At 35.5% G+C, this 16970-nt stretch overlaps 1 protein-coding gene across 1 annotated transcript in view; it reads right to left on the reverse strand.

Annotated features, from left to right (window-relative positions):
* PXDNL (peroxidasin like) overlaps positions 1 to 16970 on the reverse strand; it is a 507553-nt gene that overhangs the window by 123362 nt on the left and 367221 nt on the right. The window contains exons 11-12 of the mRNA XM_035011137.1: positions 15454 to 15570; positions 12655 to 12813 (exon numbers count right to left, since the gene is read on the reverse strand). Coding sequence (XP_034867028.1) covers positions 12655 to 12813; positions 15454 to 15570 — 276 coding nt within the window. The remainder of the gene's footprint in view (positions 1 to 12654; positions 12814 to 15453; positions 15571 to 16970) is intronic.

The following is a 16970-nucleotide window of genomic DNA, read 5'->3' on the forward strand; positions in this document are numbered from 1 at the left end:
TGTGGCTAGGACTTCCAATACTATGTTGAATAGCAGTAGTGATAGTGGACATCCCTACCACATTCCTGACCTTAGGGATAAAACTCTCAGTTTTTCCTCCTTGAGAATGATATTCGCTGTGGGTTTTACATAGATAGCTTTTATGAAATTGAGGTATGAACCCTCTATGCCTATACTCTGAAGAGTTTTGATCAAGAAAGGATGCTGTACTTTGTCAAATGCTTTTTCTGCATCTTCTGAGAGGATCATATGATTCTTGGTCTTTCCTTTCTTAAGGTATTGTATCACGTTGATTGATTTGCAGATGTTGAACCAACCTTGCAGCCAAGGGATAAATCCAACTTGGTCGTGGTGAATAATACTTTTAATGTACTGTTGGATCCTATTGGCTAGTATTTTGGTGAGAATTTCTGCATCCATGTTCATCAGGGATATTGGTCTGTAATTCTCCTTTTTGATGGGGTCTTTGTCTGGTTTGGGGATCAAGGTAATGCTGGCCTCATAAAACAAGTTTGGAAGTTTTCCTTCCATTTCTATTTTTTGGAACAGTTTCAGAAGAATAGGTATTAATTCTTCTTTAAATGTTTGGTAGAATTCCCCTGGGAAGCCATCTGGCCCTGGACTTTTGTTTTTTGGGAGATTTTTGATGACTGCTTCAATTTTCTTAGTGGTTATAGGTCTGTTCAGGTTTTCTATTTCTTCCTGGTTCAGTTTTGGTAGTAGATACATCTCTAGGAATGCATCCATTTCTTCCAGGTTATCTAATTTGCTGGCATAGAGTTGCTCATAATATGTTCTTATAATTGTTTGTATTTCTTTGGTGTTGGTTGTGATCTCTCCTCTTTCATTCATAATTTTGTGATTTGGGTCATTTCTCTTTTCTTTTTGATAAGTCTGGCCAGGGGTTTATCAAACTTGTTAATTCTTTCAAAGAACCAGCTCCTAGTTTTGTTGATCTGTTCTACTGTTCTTTTGGTTTCTATTTCATTGATTTCTGCTCTGATCTTTATTATTTCTCTTCTCCTGCTGGGTTTAGGCTTTATTTGCTGTTCTTTCTCCAGCTCCTTTAGGTGTAGGGTTAGGTTGTGTACTTGAGACCTTTCTTGTTTCTTGAGAAAGGCTTGTATTGCTATATACTTTCCTCTTAGGACTGCCTTTACTGCATCCCAAAGATTTTGAATAGTTGTGTTTTCATTTTCATTGGTTTCCATGAATTTTTTTAATTCTTCTTTAATTTCCTGGTTGACCCATTCATTCTTCAGTAGGATGGTCATTAGCCTCCATGTATTTGAGTTCTTTCCGACTTTCCTTTGTGATTGAGTTCTAGTTTGAAAGCATTGTGGTACAAAAATATGCAGGGAATGATCCCAATCTTTTGGTACTGGTTGACACCTGATTTATGACCTAGGATGTGATCTATTCTGGAGAATGTTCCATGCGGACTAGAGAAGAATGTGTATTCCATTGCTTTGGGACGGAATGTTCTGAATATATCTGTGAAGTCCATTTGGTACAGTGTGTCATTTAAAGTCTTTATTTCCTTGTTGATCTTTTGCTTAGACGATCTGTCCATTTCAGTGAGGGGGGTGTTAAAGTCCCCCACTGTTATTGTATTGTTGTCGATGTGTTTCTTTGCTTTTGTTATTAATTGTCTTATATAATTGGCTGTTCCCATGTTAGGGGCATAGATATTTACAATTGTTAGATCTTCTTGTTGGATAGACCCTTTAAGTAGGATATAGTGTCCTTCCTCATCTCTTATTACAGTCTTTGGTTTAAAATCTAATTTGTCTGATATAAGGATTGCCCCCCCCCCAGCTTTCTTTTGGTGTCCATTAGCATGGTAAATGGTTTTCCACCCCCTCACTTTCAATCTGGGGGTGTCTTTGGGTCTAAAATGAGTCTCTTGCAGACAGCATATTGATGGGTCTTGTTTTTTAATCCAATCTGATAGCCTGTGTCTTTTGATTGGGGCATTTAGCCCATTTACATTCAGGGTAACTACTGAAAGATAGGAATTTAGTGACATTGTATTGCCTGTAAAGTGACTGTTACTGTACATTGTCTGTATTCCTTTCTGGTCTATGTTGCTTTTAGGGTCTCTCTTTGCTTAGAGGACCCCTTTCAAGATTTCCTGTAGGATGGGTGCCTGGGTGGCTCAGTTGGTTAAGCAACTGCCTTCGGCTCAGGTCATGATCCTGGAGTCCCGGGATCGAGTCCCACGTCGGGCTCCCTGCTCAGCAAGGAGTCTGCTTCTCTCTCTGACCCTACCCCCTCTCATGCTCTCTATCTCATTCTCTCTCTCAAATAAATAAATAAAATTTAAAAAAATAAATAAATAAAAATAATTAAAAAAAAAGATCTCCTGTAGGGCTGGTTTTGTGTTTGCAAATTCCTTTAGTTTTTGTTTGTCCTGGAAGCTTTTTATTTTTCCTTCAATTTTCAATGACAGCCTAGTGGATAGAGTATTCTTGGCTGCATATTTTTCTCATTTAGTGCTCTGAATATATCCTGCCAGTCCTTTCTGGCCTGCCAGGTCTCTGTGGATAGGTCTGTTGCCAATCTAATGTTTCTACCATTGTAGGTTACATATCTCTTCTCCCGAGCTGCTTTCAGGTTTTTCTCTTTGTCTATGAGACTCATAAGTTTTACTATTAGATGTCGGGGTGTTGACCTATTTTTATTGATTTTGAGAGGGGTTCTCTGTGCTTCCTGGATTTTGATGCCTGTTTCCTTCCCCAAATTAGGGAAGTTCTCTGCTATAATTTGTTCCATTTTACCTTCTGCCCCTCTATCTCTTTCTTCTTCTTCTGGGATCCCAATTATTCTAATGTTGTTTCGTCTTATGGTATCGCTTATCTCTCGAATTCTGCCCTCGGGATCCAGTAGTTGTTTATCTCTCTTTTTCTCAGCTTCTTTATTTTCCATCATTTGGTCTTCTATATCACTGATTCTCTCTTCTGCCTCATTTATCCTAGCAGTTAGTGCCCCCATATTTGATTGCACCTCATTAATAGCCTTTTTGATTTCTACTTGGTTAGATTTTAGTTCTTTTACTTCTCCAGAAAGGGTTTCTCTAATAACTTCCATGCTTTTCTCAAGCCCAGCTAGTATCTTTGAGGTGATTATTCTGAACTCTAGATCTGACATCGTACTAATGTCTGTATTGAGTAGGTCCCTGGCAGTCGGTACTACCTCCTGTTCTTTTTGTTGAGGTGATTTTTTCCGTCTTGTCATTTTGTGCAGAGGAGAATAGATTAATGAGAGAACAAAATGCTAGCAGAGTAACAATGTCCCCAGAAAATATACTCTAAACAAATCTCAAAAGACCTGAGCAGTGGGAAAAGAAAGGGAAAGAGAGAAAAAATAAAAAGAAAAAAAAGATAAAGATAAAAACAAACAAAAACAGAACAAAAAAAACCAAAACAACAAAAAACTAGAATGTGATCAAATATGATCAGGCTGGTATATAGATCAGTGTCACACACTAGATTTTGTGTGTATTTTGGTCTGTTAGAAGAAAATGCCTCCCAAAATTTTAAAGAAAGAAAAACTTAGGGCGCCTGGGTGGCTCAGTTGGTTAAGCGACTGCCTTCGGCTCAGGTCATGATCCTGGAGTTCCGGGATCGAGTCCTGCATTGGGCTCCCTGCTCGGCAGGGAGTCTGCTTCTCCCTCTGATGCTCCCCTCTCATGCTCTCTCTCTCTCATTCTCTCTCTCAAATAAATAAATAAAATCTTTAAAAATAAATAAAGAAAATAAAGAAAACTTATATATGTACAAAAATAAGGGTTGATATGATGAAGGGATGGAAGATGACTGTAAAGATGGAAATTATAAAAAAATTTATAAAACGAATTGATAAGAAGTTGTTTGAAAAAAGAAAGAAGAGGATTTAAAAAAGGAAGAAAAAAAGGGAGAGAATGTGATCAGGCAGAGGAGTAGAAAAAAACCATACACTAGAGATTTAGGGTATATTTTGATCTGTTAGAAGAAACTATCTCAAAATTTTAAAGAGAAAACAACTTATATATATATGCCAAAAATACGGGTAACTACTATGAAGGGATAGAATATGACTCTAAAAATGAAAAATAAAAATGTTTTTTAAAAAAGGGATTGATAAGATGTTGGTTGAAAAAGGGAAAAAGAAAAATTGAAAAAAAAAAAGACAGTTAAAAAAAAATTAACTTTGAAAGACTAAAGAATCATGGTAAAAAAGCCATGAATTCTATGTGCAGTGTTCCCCTAGCGCTGGAGTTCTGCCATTCTCATTGATCGGTAAACTTGGTCTGGCTGTCTGTTCTCGCTGATCTTCTTGGGAGGGACCTGTTGCCATGGTTCCCAAATTTCTTTGCCAGAGGCAGAATTGCCCCGCCCTTGCCCGGTCCGGGCTAAATAATATGCTCCGGTTTGCTCTCCAGAGTTTTTGTTCCCTACGAGCTTTCTGTACAGCTTTGGAGGCCGAGAGTGAAAATGGTGGCCTCCCAATCTCCGCCCCAGAGGAGCCAAGAACTCAGGGCCCTGCTCCTCAGTGAGCCCCCAGAGAAAAGCCGTCAGTCACTCCTGTCTCCCTGGTCTCCAGCTGCACTCCGTGCTCACCCGGCCTGTGACCACGTGTTTCTATCTCCGGCACCCGACCCCGTGTGGGGTCTCCAAACCCAGCAGATTCCTGTGGTGCTCTCCCACGCCACTCCTCCTGGGGGAGGAAGGGGAGTCTCCCCGGATCTGCCGCTTGTTGGGTCCCTGCTGGAGGAGCAGTGGCCCGACTGTGCGGCGGATCACGGTTTATGGCAACCCCAAGCTGAGAGCCTGCGCCTGGGCTCCGCCTCTGCAGCCGGCTTCCCCGCTCCGATACCTGGGAGCTCTGCTGCACTCAGGCAGCCCCAGTCTTTCTGTGACCCCAAGGGTCCTGAGACCACACTGTCCCGCGAGGATTCCACCCCCCGCTTAGCCACCAGAGTGACGTCCCTCAGCGGAGCAGACTTTTAAATGTTCCAATTTTGTGCTCTGTGGCTCTATCACTTGCCAGTAGTGGCCCACAGAGGCCCCTCCCCCACCATCTATCCTCCAGAATATCGCCTCAGGTTCACTTCTCCGAACGTCCTACCTTCCAGAAAGTGGTCGCTTTTCTGATGAGAGAGTTGTTGCTATTCTTTTCTTAGATCTCCTGTTGAGTTTGTAGTTGTTCAGAATGGTTTGATCCCTATCCAGCTGAATTCCTGAGAGGAGACGAAATCCAGGTCTCCTACTCCTCTGCCATCTTGCTCTGCCCCGGGTTCCTATCTTAGTCTTTCTTAAATCTTTGTTCATTCATATGCAGTTTTAATCAACCTTTCATTTTCTACCAAAAAGCCTTCTAGGATTTTCACCAGAATTGCACTGATCTACAAATCAATATTGGAAAGGCTAACATCTTTACAGAAGGATTCGTCTTTTCAATTTCTTCCAACAGCATTCTTTCCTACAAGTTCTTGCACATCTTTTGTTAGATTTATTTATCTGTTTTTATTTATTATTTATTTATTATTTTTATATTTATGTTTTAAATTTCATTTTATTGGGGTAAGAACACTTACCATATATTTACCTTCTTAAAAATTATTAGTTACTAATCAAATGTTATAAAGTTTCAGTTAAGCAAGGTGAAGAAGTTCTACAGATATGCAGTACAATATTGTATGTACAGTCAATAAAATATATTGTTAGATTTATTTTTAACTAATTTATACTTTCTATTTTAAGAAGTATTATTTTAAAAATAAAATTAGGTATTCTATTTGTTGCTGACATGTAGAATTACATGTGTACAAATACAAGTAGTATTTTTACTTATTAATGTCAACTAATAATCTTGCTAAACTCTTATTATTTCTGATTGTATATTTGTAAATGTTTCTGAATTATGTATGAGGAAAATTCTATTACATATAAATAATAAAATTGTATACATTCTTTCTAAATTCATAACATTTGTTTTCATTTCTTTTCTTTTTCCATTATGGTGTTGAGTAAAAGTAATCTTCTTTCTACTCCCAAAGGAAATATTTCTGACATTTTATCTTGAAAAACATCATTGTCAAAAATGTTACCTACATTACCTATAAAAAGTATTTTTTTAGAAAACATTTTAGTTGTTTATTTCTGTATTGCTAAGTTCATTTCTTAATAACAAATAGATGATAAATTTAATCAAATGTTTTGTCTACCTCTATTTATTAAAATCATAATTTGTCCTCCATTAATCCATTAATGTCATTGGATTCAGTTGGCCAATATTTTCTATAGAGATTATTCTGAACTTTTTTTCTCATAATATTCTTTATTAGTTAAAGTTGGGAACTATTCCCTGTTCTATTCTCTATAATAGTTTGTATAAGGCTGAACTGATCTTAGACATTTACAGAATCTGTCTACAAAATAACTGCCAATTTTTTATTTTCTTATCTTTTATTTAAATAATTTCTAACTCCATCTTTTTCATGTTTCTGATTTGAAACTTATTACCATAGTTTTTGTTTGTTTGTTTGTTTTATTATAGTTTTTATTTTTTGCTACCTACCCCTGATATTTTGCCAGGTATATAAGAATATTATATTACTCTAATACCAATAATCACTTTCCTAACTGATATTCCATTGTTAGGTAATGTTTAATTATGTGATTTTTATTCAGTGCCACATCATAGCAATTATTATTATTAATATTTGATACAGAAAATATTTTAATATTCCCTACATGTTCAGCAGTTTCTTTGTTCACCTTTGCATTCTTTTTTGAATATCAATCAGTCTTTCAAGATCTTTCTTTTCTTTAGGAATTTCCTTTAAAAATTTCCTTAAAGTAGTATTATAGTTGGCAAACGTTCTCAGTTTACTGAAAATATCTTTATTAAGCCCTTGTTCTTAAAAGATCGATAGTTATACAATACCATATTTACTGTTTTCTTGAGACATTTTGAAGTTTTTTGTTTAAAGATTTTATTGATAGAGAGCACAAACAGGGGAAGGGGCAGAGGGAGAAGCAGGCTCCCCGCTGACCAGGGAGCCCAATGCAGGGCTTGATCCCAGGACCCTGGGATCAGGACCTGGGCCAAAAGCAGAGACTTAACCGACTGAGCCACCCAGGAACCCCCACTTTGAAGTTTTGATTCCAGCTTCTTGTGGCTTCTATTGCTCCTGATATGAAACCTGTTGTTAATTTAATTGATATAGGTGATTTGCCTTTCCTCTCTAACCAATAATACCACTATTGTGAACTACCCATTGAGTGAGGAAACTGTATCAGCAGAAGCTGTAGAATAACCAGCTGTGAGAAGAAACAATTGGCTAAAAGGCCACAAGCTGGATGGAGCTTGGTCTCCCATACCAGGGAAATGAGCAGTAGGGGAACCTCGATATGGTCTCTGAATAAAACTCATATAATGCTGGAGAACTAGCCATGCATAGGCCCCTTATGACCAGACAAGACCTCATAGCAACAATAAAGAGAGGGTCACCTTGCCATTGGCTTCCCATTAGTGAACCAGTCCCTTCCTCTCCATTCCTTCTAGGCTATCACTAGGTAGGAAGAATTGAAAGATTAAAAAGAAGAAAGTGTACAAAAAAATAAACCTTGCCCTTTCCCAGTCCCTACACTTAGATGGACACCCCATCTACTAGAGTCACCTGCTCCAGCCTGCACTGAGAGAAGGCCAGGAAAAGAATTGCATATAGATTGTTAGACTTAAATATTGAAAACAAGAAATGGAGCCTGGTGGGAGCATAAGGGTGGCATTTCCAGTTTTTATCCAAAAAAATGATCCAACAGCAACAGGGAGGATGAAAATCAGAAACATACTGCTAGTTTTGCTTATAAAACTACCAGATTCATTTTCAGTAAAATTAAGGAAGCACTAAAGCCCACTCCACCAAAAAAGTTGGAGGGAGGGCTACCTAAAGCAGAGAAGATCAGTAGAGATGTGTGTGGAAGAGGCTATGACACAGATCTCAAGAAGGGCCAGTCACATACACTTCCTGACTAGAAAGACATCTCCAGAACAAAATGTGCATCATATGCACACAGTGCTATTTTTCATATGTCTACCTAGTTATTCCCAAAGGTTATTAAATTGTTACCTTTTCTTCACTCAAAGGAAATGCCATCTTTTTCATATATGGCATTCCCATATGAAAGAGAATCAATTTGTAGATTATATATTTTGTCTTAATGTACTATCTGGGTAGTTTTAATTTATGTAACTTTATTATATATTTTATAATTCAGTATGATAAGTCCTCTTTAATTATGGTTCTCTCTCAGAATTCTCCTGGTTATTCTTTCTTATGTCTCTTGGCTAATTGTAATAATTTGCCTCTCCAAATCTATATCAAGTGATAGTAATGACAACAGAAATCTTTTCTTTAGTGAAACTATTTATACCATTTCTCTATTAAGCAGGATTCTGGCTAATGAGTTCAGTAAAGCAAGTGTAATTTATAACAAATCCTAAAAAATCATTAAAATATATGAAAGGAAAACTATTTGTATGCCTATGCAAAAAATCCAGGAATGTAAATCTATTTTATCATGTTGAAGAAATGTTTGTTCAGACCTATGTTAACTGAGCGTTTCTAATGAGAATAAATGTTGAATTTTATTAAATGTCTTTTTAGCATCTATGGAAAGAATCCTGATTTTTCTTCTGAAATCCATTAATATGATAAAATATATTAATAGCTTTCCTATTATTACACTATCTTTGACTTTCTGCAATAAAAACCATTTAATTATGGACTAATATTTTTTCATGTGCTACTGGATTCTTTATGACTTATAACTACATTTATTTATTTACATTATTGGATATTTTGCATAGATGTGCAAGATAGTTTTTCCTTTATATATTTTAATCAACTCTTAGGATTTTGTTATCAATCTTACGTTTGTTTTACTAAAAATATTTTTAGCATGTTTATTATTTTCTAATTCCTGAAACAACGTAAATAGCATTAGAATTTTTGTTACTTATAGATGTGATGGTTTTCCTTGGGAAACCACATGGCCACATGCTCTTACTGGAGAGATCTCTTTTGCAAGTTTAATATTCAGAATAATTAATAGTCTATTCAGCTATGCCAAAGAGTAACAGCTGGGTATCTGCACTGCTGTGATCTTTGGCAACTTTTTTCTCCCCTACTATATTCTGTTTATATTTCTATCTCTTCTGGAATTAGTTTTCATTAATATATGTTTCTATAAAATTACTAGTTTCATCCAATGTTTATATATATATTTGCATATACTTGAGCAAAATATTAGTGGAAAAAATAAAACTATTGCATAGCTAAAAGTTAGAAGCATCTCTGAAGTGAATACACACTGTTCATAACACAGCAAGGGACATAAAGGGTAGACATGAGAAAGGCAAGTAAAATGATGTGGCAACAAAGAGTTTAAAGAGATTAAAAAGAAAAATGAAAGATCTAGAAATCAGGCAAAGAAGATCCAACAAATGAATGTTACTAAAACACATTAACCTCAGGAATACTACACTTAAAAATTATTGAGAAGCTCAAAGAGCTTTTATTTATGTTGGTTATATGTAGCTATGTTCACCATATTAGAAATTAAATCTGAGAACTTTAAAATTTACTTATTCAAAAATTAGTTATAAACTCATACAATTTTCAGATAAATAACACAATTTTATGAACATTAATTAATTTTCCAAAAATAAAAGTAGTGAGTGGAGTAGCATATTGTTCTACACTTCTGCAAATCTCAATAATTGAATAACTGCTTTGAGTTCAATCTCTTACAATTAGTCATTTTAGTTGAAGTATATGAATAAAATATGGCCTCAGAAAGATAAGTATTTGCAAAATGTAGGGATATTTTAAAAGTTTTTTCAGATAATTGTGAAAAATCTATGATACTACATCAAAATTTGACAATTGATAGCTTCTTTTGCCAATTTCTTTCATGAAGCATCTTCTAGAGGGCCAAGATTTAATAAAAGTAGTATTTTTCCCCCTGTTTTATCAGTAACATTGTAAATAAAATTACTTTCTTTTTCCCATTACAAGGAAAGAATATATGAATTACTAATACAGTTTGGTACCACTGCTTTGGTTCATGTTAAGGCTCCAGCACTTTTATCCAACATTATCTTGGTACCATCAGGGCAAATGTCAATCTAGTAAAAAAGGCAAATAAGATCTTGATATTATTATGAAATAGTTTTAACCTAAAAACCCCCTTGAAAGGGTCTTGGAAATTTTCTCCACTGACAATCCACGAACACACTTTGAGAAACACTTCAATACAAACAAAATGGGGCCTGCAAAATATTGTCAGGGGTACTGGTAAAAAAATATTTTTAATAATTTCAGAGATAAAATGGTTCCACCTGTTATATGTTCACTTGAATTCATTAACTCTTCCATTCCCTCTGTCATGGATGTCCAGGTCACCTCACACATCACTTGGCTATGTTACAGAATTAACGGTTTCTTATTTTTAGAGTTTCTTCACTTCAACATTTGCCTATTCATTTTGGGCTGATTAATATCCCACATAATATATCTGGCCAACAATTGGAAACTTCCATGGCCTATAGTTAAGATCTGATACATTCTAACTCAACCAACCATCCCAACCATTTCCTCTCTATGGCCCTCTTCCCCACTCCATTCACATAGTTTCTGTTCAACATGTAGGGCTCTCTGTTTGCTAAAAAAGAAAACTTGTTTGTTTCTACATTTCTGTCTATTGATAATATTTTCTTAGCTATGTATATTTGATAAATTTATCAAATTCCTCCACATGTGTCAACTATTAGATTAAATGGTATATTCTAATATTGATTTCAACAGTGGCATCTTAAAATATCTTACAGAGTGGAGAAAAGGAACCCTCCTTGGGTTGAAGCATGCTTCCAAATTGAGATCTAGACGGTCAGTGGGAGACATTGGTGGAAGGATGTAATAATGGAGCAAAAAGAGGACAAAACTAAGACCATTAACTTCATGCTATATTTTATTTGACTACAATGTGTTGATTTAATATGTCCTTCTTTTTAAAAAGATATTAATGTAGGGGTGCCTGGGTGGTACAGTTGGTTGAGCATCTGACTCTTGGTTTTGGCTCAGGTCATGATCTCAGGGTCATGAAATCAAGCCCCAAATCAGAGTCTGCTTGAGTTTCTCTCTCTCTCTCTTTCCCTCTGCACCCCCAAACACACTCTCTCTCACACTATCTCTGTCTCTTTCAAATAAATAAATAAATCTTTAAAATAAAAAGATATTAATGTAAAAACCTTCTGATTTTTAAATTAGTTGAATTAGTTGAAAAACAATTCAAAAGTAATTTTAACATTCTGCAGAGCAGATTTCAGCATTTCCTCTTAGAAAGAATGAACCAAAGAAATGGGGTTTTCTAAAGGCATCTTTCAATAGTTTTTTTTCAAATCTTCCCATGCATTTCAGCTGCTACTTGACTACTCTCCTTAATATTCTTTTTCCTCTTCATAGAACCTTAACTTCCATCAAATAAATAATAATAAGCACTTGATATGTTGAAAATATAGTGAGAAAGGAATCAATACTAGATTGTACATAGATATTAGTTCAGTATAATCTTATGTCTATGTCTCAGCATCATTGAACATTTCAACATTATTAATATTTCTTTTAATATTTATATTGCTACATCTGGCCAACCTTATCTAAATATGTGTTACCTCTGAATTTAGATCTACTACATCAAAATAAATTATAGCAAATTTATGGAGAAACCTAGGAAATTAAATGTAAAACAATGCTAAAAATGCAGTTTAGGCACTATATATATATATAACTAAGGTTCTCCATTTCAACATAAACCACTAAGAAGAAATTTCAAGAATACTTAATAACAACCATTTTTAATCCTTACATTGGAACTATCTTTAAAAATTTAAGCCTTGAGGGGCGCCTGGGTGGCTCAGTCATTAAGCGTCTGCCTTCGGCTCAGGTCATAATCCCAGGGTCCTGGGATCGAGCCCCACATCGGGCTCCCTGCTCGGTGGGAAGCCTGCTTCTCCCTCTCCCACTCCCCCTGCTTGTGTTCCCTCTCACTGTGTCTCTCTCTGTCAAATAAATAAATAAAATCTTTAAAAAAAAAATTTTAAGCCTTGGGTTTTCTTTTTTTTACATGCCAATTAATGATAAATTATGGACTAATAACCCAACCTCATACTAGAATATTATTATTTATGATAAACCAAAGTACTGTATTTCATGATGAGTCTGGAGCAAAGTGTCTGCAGTATATTCCCAATAACCCTGAGCATAAATGATACATCAATATAAGATCAAAATTCAGACCATCAGGTATGAGAAATGTATCTTTTTGTGAGCTAGTCTCTGCAGGTAGGGCTAATTAACTAGCTTTGCAAAAAATGTAAGAAAACACAAAATGATATTTTGGGAAGAAACATTAATAATTAGTATTAATAGAAATAAAATCCTCAAGTTTGAAAAAAAAAGACTGATTGAAAGAAAGTTGTAAAATTTGCAATTTCTTAGATCCTATAAAATAAAAAATAACTAATTAATAAATACCCCGGGGATGTGTGTAAGACACATAAAGAGGCACTCTTCAGGTGTGTAAACCCAGTCACAGCACACATTACCTTTGGGTTTTACAGTCAGCTGGACAGACGCTTTTTTCACTCCCAATGGACTTACTGCCTGACATTCATATTGGCCTTGGTCATGATGTGCCGCATGGTCAATTCTCAAAGTTCCAGAGGAGAGAACTGTATGCAGACCTTCCTGAGGGAGTTGCCCTCCTGCAAAGAGGGAAAGAAAATACTTTCTTTGGCATTGTTATGGCTCAAGGAGCTGACAGCTATTACTGTGTGATATTCTGGGGGTGGGTAAAGGTTGGGATCTCTCTGGAAATCCTCTGTGTCACAATACTGGGACCACTCCTCCTAACACTGCATCTGGGAAATGGGGCACACCCCTTGACCAGCCCCCAGCAGGAGAACTGGTCAGCTCCCTTAATGAATTCCTCCACCTTCATGTTTGCCCCCTCAGTTTTATTTTCCATAGTTAGAGTGCAAATTTCAAAACTAACCTTATTCCAACATTACCCTTGCTTCCTATTACTCTTAGAACAAGCTATAAAATGCCTAAGGGGGCATGTGAGGCATTACACAGGCTAACCAACCACACCTACTTCTATAGCCTCATCACCCCCACTTTTTACTTAATGGAGTGAAAACAAGACAATATTTGGATAGGAGAAGAATTGTTTTGCATTTTTTTATTTTTAATAACAGTTTTTATTTTTAATAACAGTTTTTTATTTTTAATAACTGTTATTTTTAATAACAGTTTTAGATTACCCCCCAAAATGATTACTAAATACGATTTTCAAATAACTTTATCACATTTGTTTGTTACATGTATGTAATATTTGTAATATAAAAACATTATGGAATTACATTTAAGGTGCTGAGACAGAATCTCAATAATGGTGGTTTTTGTGACACTCAGGCTGCTAATCCTCATGATCATACCCACCCAGCCAACATTGCACTTTATCACCTCTGAGCTTATACTGAGTTTACACTCCTTGTGGCCATTAACAAGTTAATGGATTGTCATTCTCAACTATTTCAGTAACAATATGTTACTGTCAAAAGTAAATAGTCAACCTTTATTGTTAACAAATAAATGATAAATAAAAAATGGATAATAAATTTTAAAATAAATAATAAATTTTTAAAAATGATTTGCCTTTGTAAATAGTCAACTTTATTGACCATGTACACAAATGAGCCAAATACTCTTCTAAATGTTTATGAGTATAAATACATTCAAAAGAATCCCCAAATCACTCCCAGCATATATAAAGTAACTCCAGTAAAACCACAGTTAACTTACTTGCCCAAGGTCATGAAACTAGTAAATGAAGGAGGGAGATGTGAATCTTGGCTTTACAGCTTCAAAGTTCACCTCCTACCCACTCTACTCTTATAAAGATGAGAGCAAAAATTTTAGCCAGAAGAAGTTCACAAATATTGATGTGCTTAGAATTTAACCTAGTTACCTGAACTAATATAAAAGTTAGCAATTCCAAGACCAGAGAAATCTTAGAGGGGCTCTCATCTCAGAGTGTAGACCTTAATCTCTAACACCCCAGGGATCACTGGAAGTGCCCAGCCCCTCAGGTTCACCCCGCATCCCCCCCCAACACGTAAAAGACAGCAGCTCTCTGGGCACCTGGATGGCTCAGTCAGTTAAGCCAGCAACTCTTGGTTTTGGCTCAGGTCATGATCTCATGAGTTGGTGAGATCCAGTCCATGTAGGGCTCCATGCTCAGCAGGGAGTCTGCTTAAAGATCTCTCCCTCTGTCCCTCCCCCCACTCATGCTCTCTTATGCGCTCTCTCTTGCAAATAAATAATTATTTACTAATAAATAAATATTTATTTTATGCTTATTAATAAATAAAAATACTTATAAATAAATAAAATAAATAACTTAATATAAATAAATAAATATTATATTTTTAAATAAATACTTAATAATAATAAATAAATAAATGTTTATTTGAGAGAGAGCACGCACAAGTGGGTGGAGGGGCAGAGGGAGAGGGAGAAACAGACTCCCCACTGAGCAGGGAGCCTGAGGTGGGGCTTGATCCCAGGACCCTGGGATCATGACCTGAGCCTAAGGCAGATACTTAACCTACTGAGCCACCCAAGCACCGCACCCTCTCACCAAAAGTAGCTCTCTTTTACCCACTTAACATGCTAGAGTTTTACTTATGGTTGGTTTAACTGCACTTACGATTTCACTTTGTACAAAAAGAGAATTCTGCCACTTTAAAAAATATTTAAAACCACTAACTGTCCAATAATTTTATTTTAAAAATCAAGAAACTAAGACACCTGGGTGGCTCGGTCATTTAAGCCACTGCCTCCGGCTAAGGTCATGATCCCAGGGTCCTGGGATCGAGTCCCGCAATGGGCTCCTTGCTCAGCAGAGAGTCTGCATCTCTCTCTGCCTGCCACTCCCCCTGCTTGTGCTCTCTCTCTCTCTCTGAAAAATAAATAAAAATCTTTTAAAATAAATAAATAAATAAATAAATAAATAAATAAATAAATAAATAAATCTATCTCAAGAAACTGAATGAACTGGTGGTTGCCAGAGAGGAGAGGCGTGGGAGAATGAAAGAATTAAAAAAAAAAAAAATAGATCAGGAAACTGAGTCCCAGAGACATTATCTGAGGAAGGCCACATATTCAAATGTTGAAACTTAACACATAACAGAAATTATGATGACATAGTTAATTCAAAGATTACATTTTGTGTGATGTTTTCATGTTCACAATATACCTATGATAATTAAACTGTTTTTTATCCCCTCATAATAAAGAAGGTATTTATCTCTTTTCACAATCACTTGATATACTAATACCTGCTTTGGTCCAGGCAATTACTGGAGGTGGGTTCCCTTCAGCTTCACAGAGAAATTCTACAGTATGTCCTTCTAGCACCACTTGATCCCGGGGGATTATTGTGAATTGCGGAGGAGCTAAAGAGAATGAAAAATTATATCAAAATTAAAAATTACTCTAAAATTGTTAATAGTAAAGGAAAAAAGGAAATATGTTTAAATGTGTTACTTAATTAGAATTTGTTTCCAATTATTTTCACAAAAGCTATTAAGAATGTATAAGTGCTTGTGTATGTTTGTGCCTGCTTGCAAAGAAACCAAAAATATACATAGCTGATATGCAAAGCAGAAAAGTAGTAGTTAGTAGGAAGGAATTATTTCTAAACCTTATGAAGTCTGCTTCATATGTTATTTACTAACTGCAATAGACATATATAAAACTACAAATTGTATTTGAACAATTCACAAAATTGTTTCCTCCAAATTTTCATACACATCATAAAATTTGTTACCAGTTGCTCTATTAATTTCAGCAAAAAAATGTTTCCTATAACACGTGCTATGATACCTTTTGAAAACTCACATTTAGGTCAAGATTTCCAAACCTTCAGATCTTTTACAGTTGAATTTGTTTAAATAGTAAATAGCTAATAGATGCATATGCAGTTATACAATCTATTCATGACTCTTTTATTAATATGAAAAAGAAATCTATATGACTATTTAAGGGCAATAATGCCTAAGTGATGGCATTTTCCAAACAACTCTATGAGATGACCTGACCTCTTCTCCTTGCTGTTAGATCTTTGTACTTACCCCTCGTTGCTCTTCCTCACCATCTGGATTTACAAGAATCATGATAAAATAAATAATATTCGGCAAATTGTATTTGTTTCAGCTTTCACATTGTGTTTAAGTAATAAAGACTTTTAAAAGTCTTCAATTCTAAGTAAGGCACTAGGCTAAACAATGGTAAAAGATAAATTATAAGGTCATAAAATTCATGAAAGCCCTCAGGAATGCCTGCAAGATATTTGTAATAGAGTCTTAGAAAAGTCAAGGTGGAAAATATCCCACAGATCAGCAGGCTCAGGCTCCATGTTCCACAGATGAAGAAATTTGGGCTGGGAGAGGTTGAACTGAATAACTCTCAGAGACATGATGAGAATTTAGGCCACTCAACCCCCAGCGTGATGTTCTTTCTGGACATTACACGAAATTTTTAAATTGCTAGGAATAATTTGAAGTGAGCAAAAATATTTCTACATTAAAAAATGGATTCATGACACAGTAGAAGAGCTATAAAGCAAAAGTAGGTAGTAGTTATGGCAAGTCATTTAGTCAAGGCACAACTGTTAGGAAATTTGACTTCAACTTTTTAATAGTAACTAAAACTCACAACTAGCCATGTCTGGCATTGTTATATTTCATATGTAGCTTTGTTATATTTTATATGTTCTCATAGAAAAATTATATTTTTAATCCAAGACTACATCCTACCAAAAAATAGGAAAGACATTTCATATTTTTTCCTAGCA

This window comes from Mirounga leonina, unplaced genomic scaffold (genome assembly GCF_011800145.1).
Source record: "Mirounga leonina isolate KUSES-001 unplaced genomic scaffold, KU_Mleo_1.0 Mir_165, whole genome shotgun sequence".
Taxonomy (NCBI): domain Eukaryota; kingdom Metazoa; phylum Chordata; class Mammalia; order Carnivora; family Phocidae; genus Mirounga; species Mirounga leonina.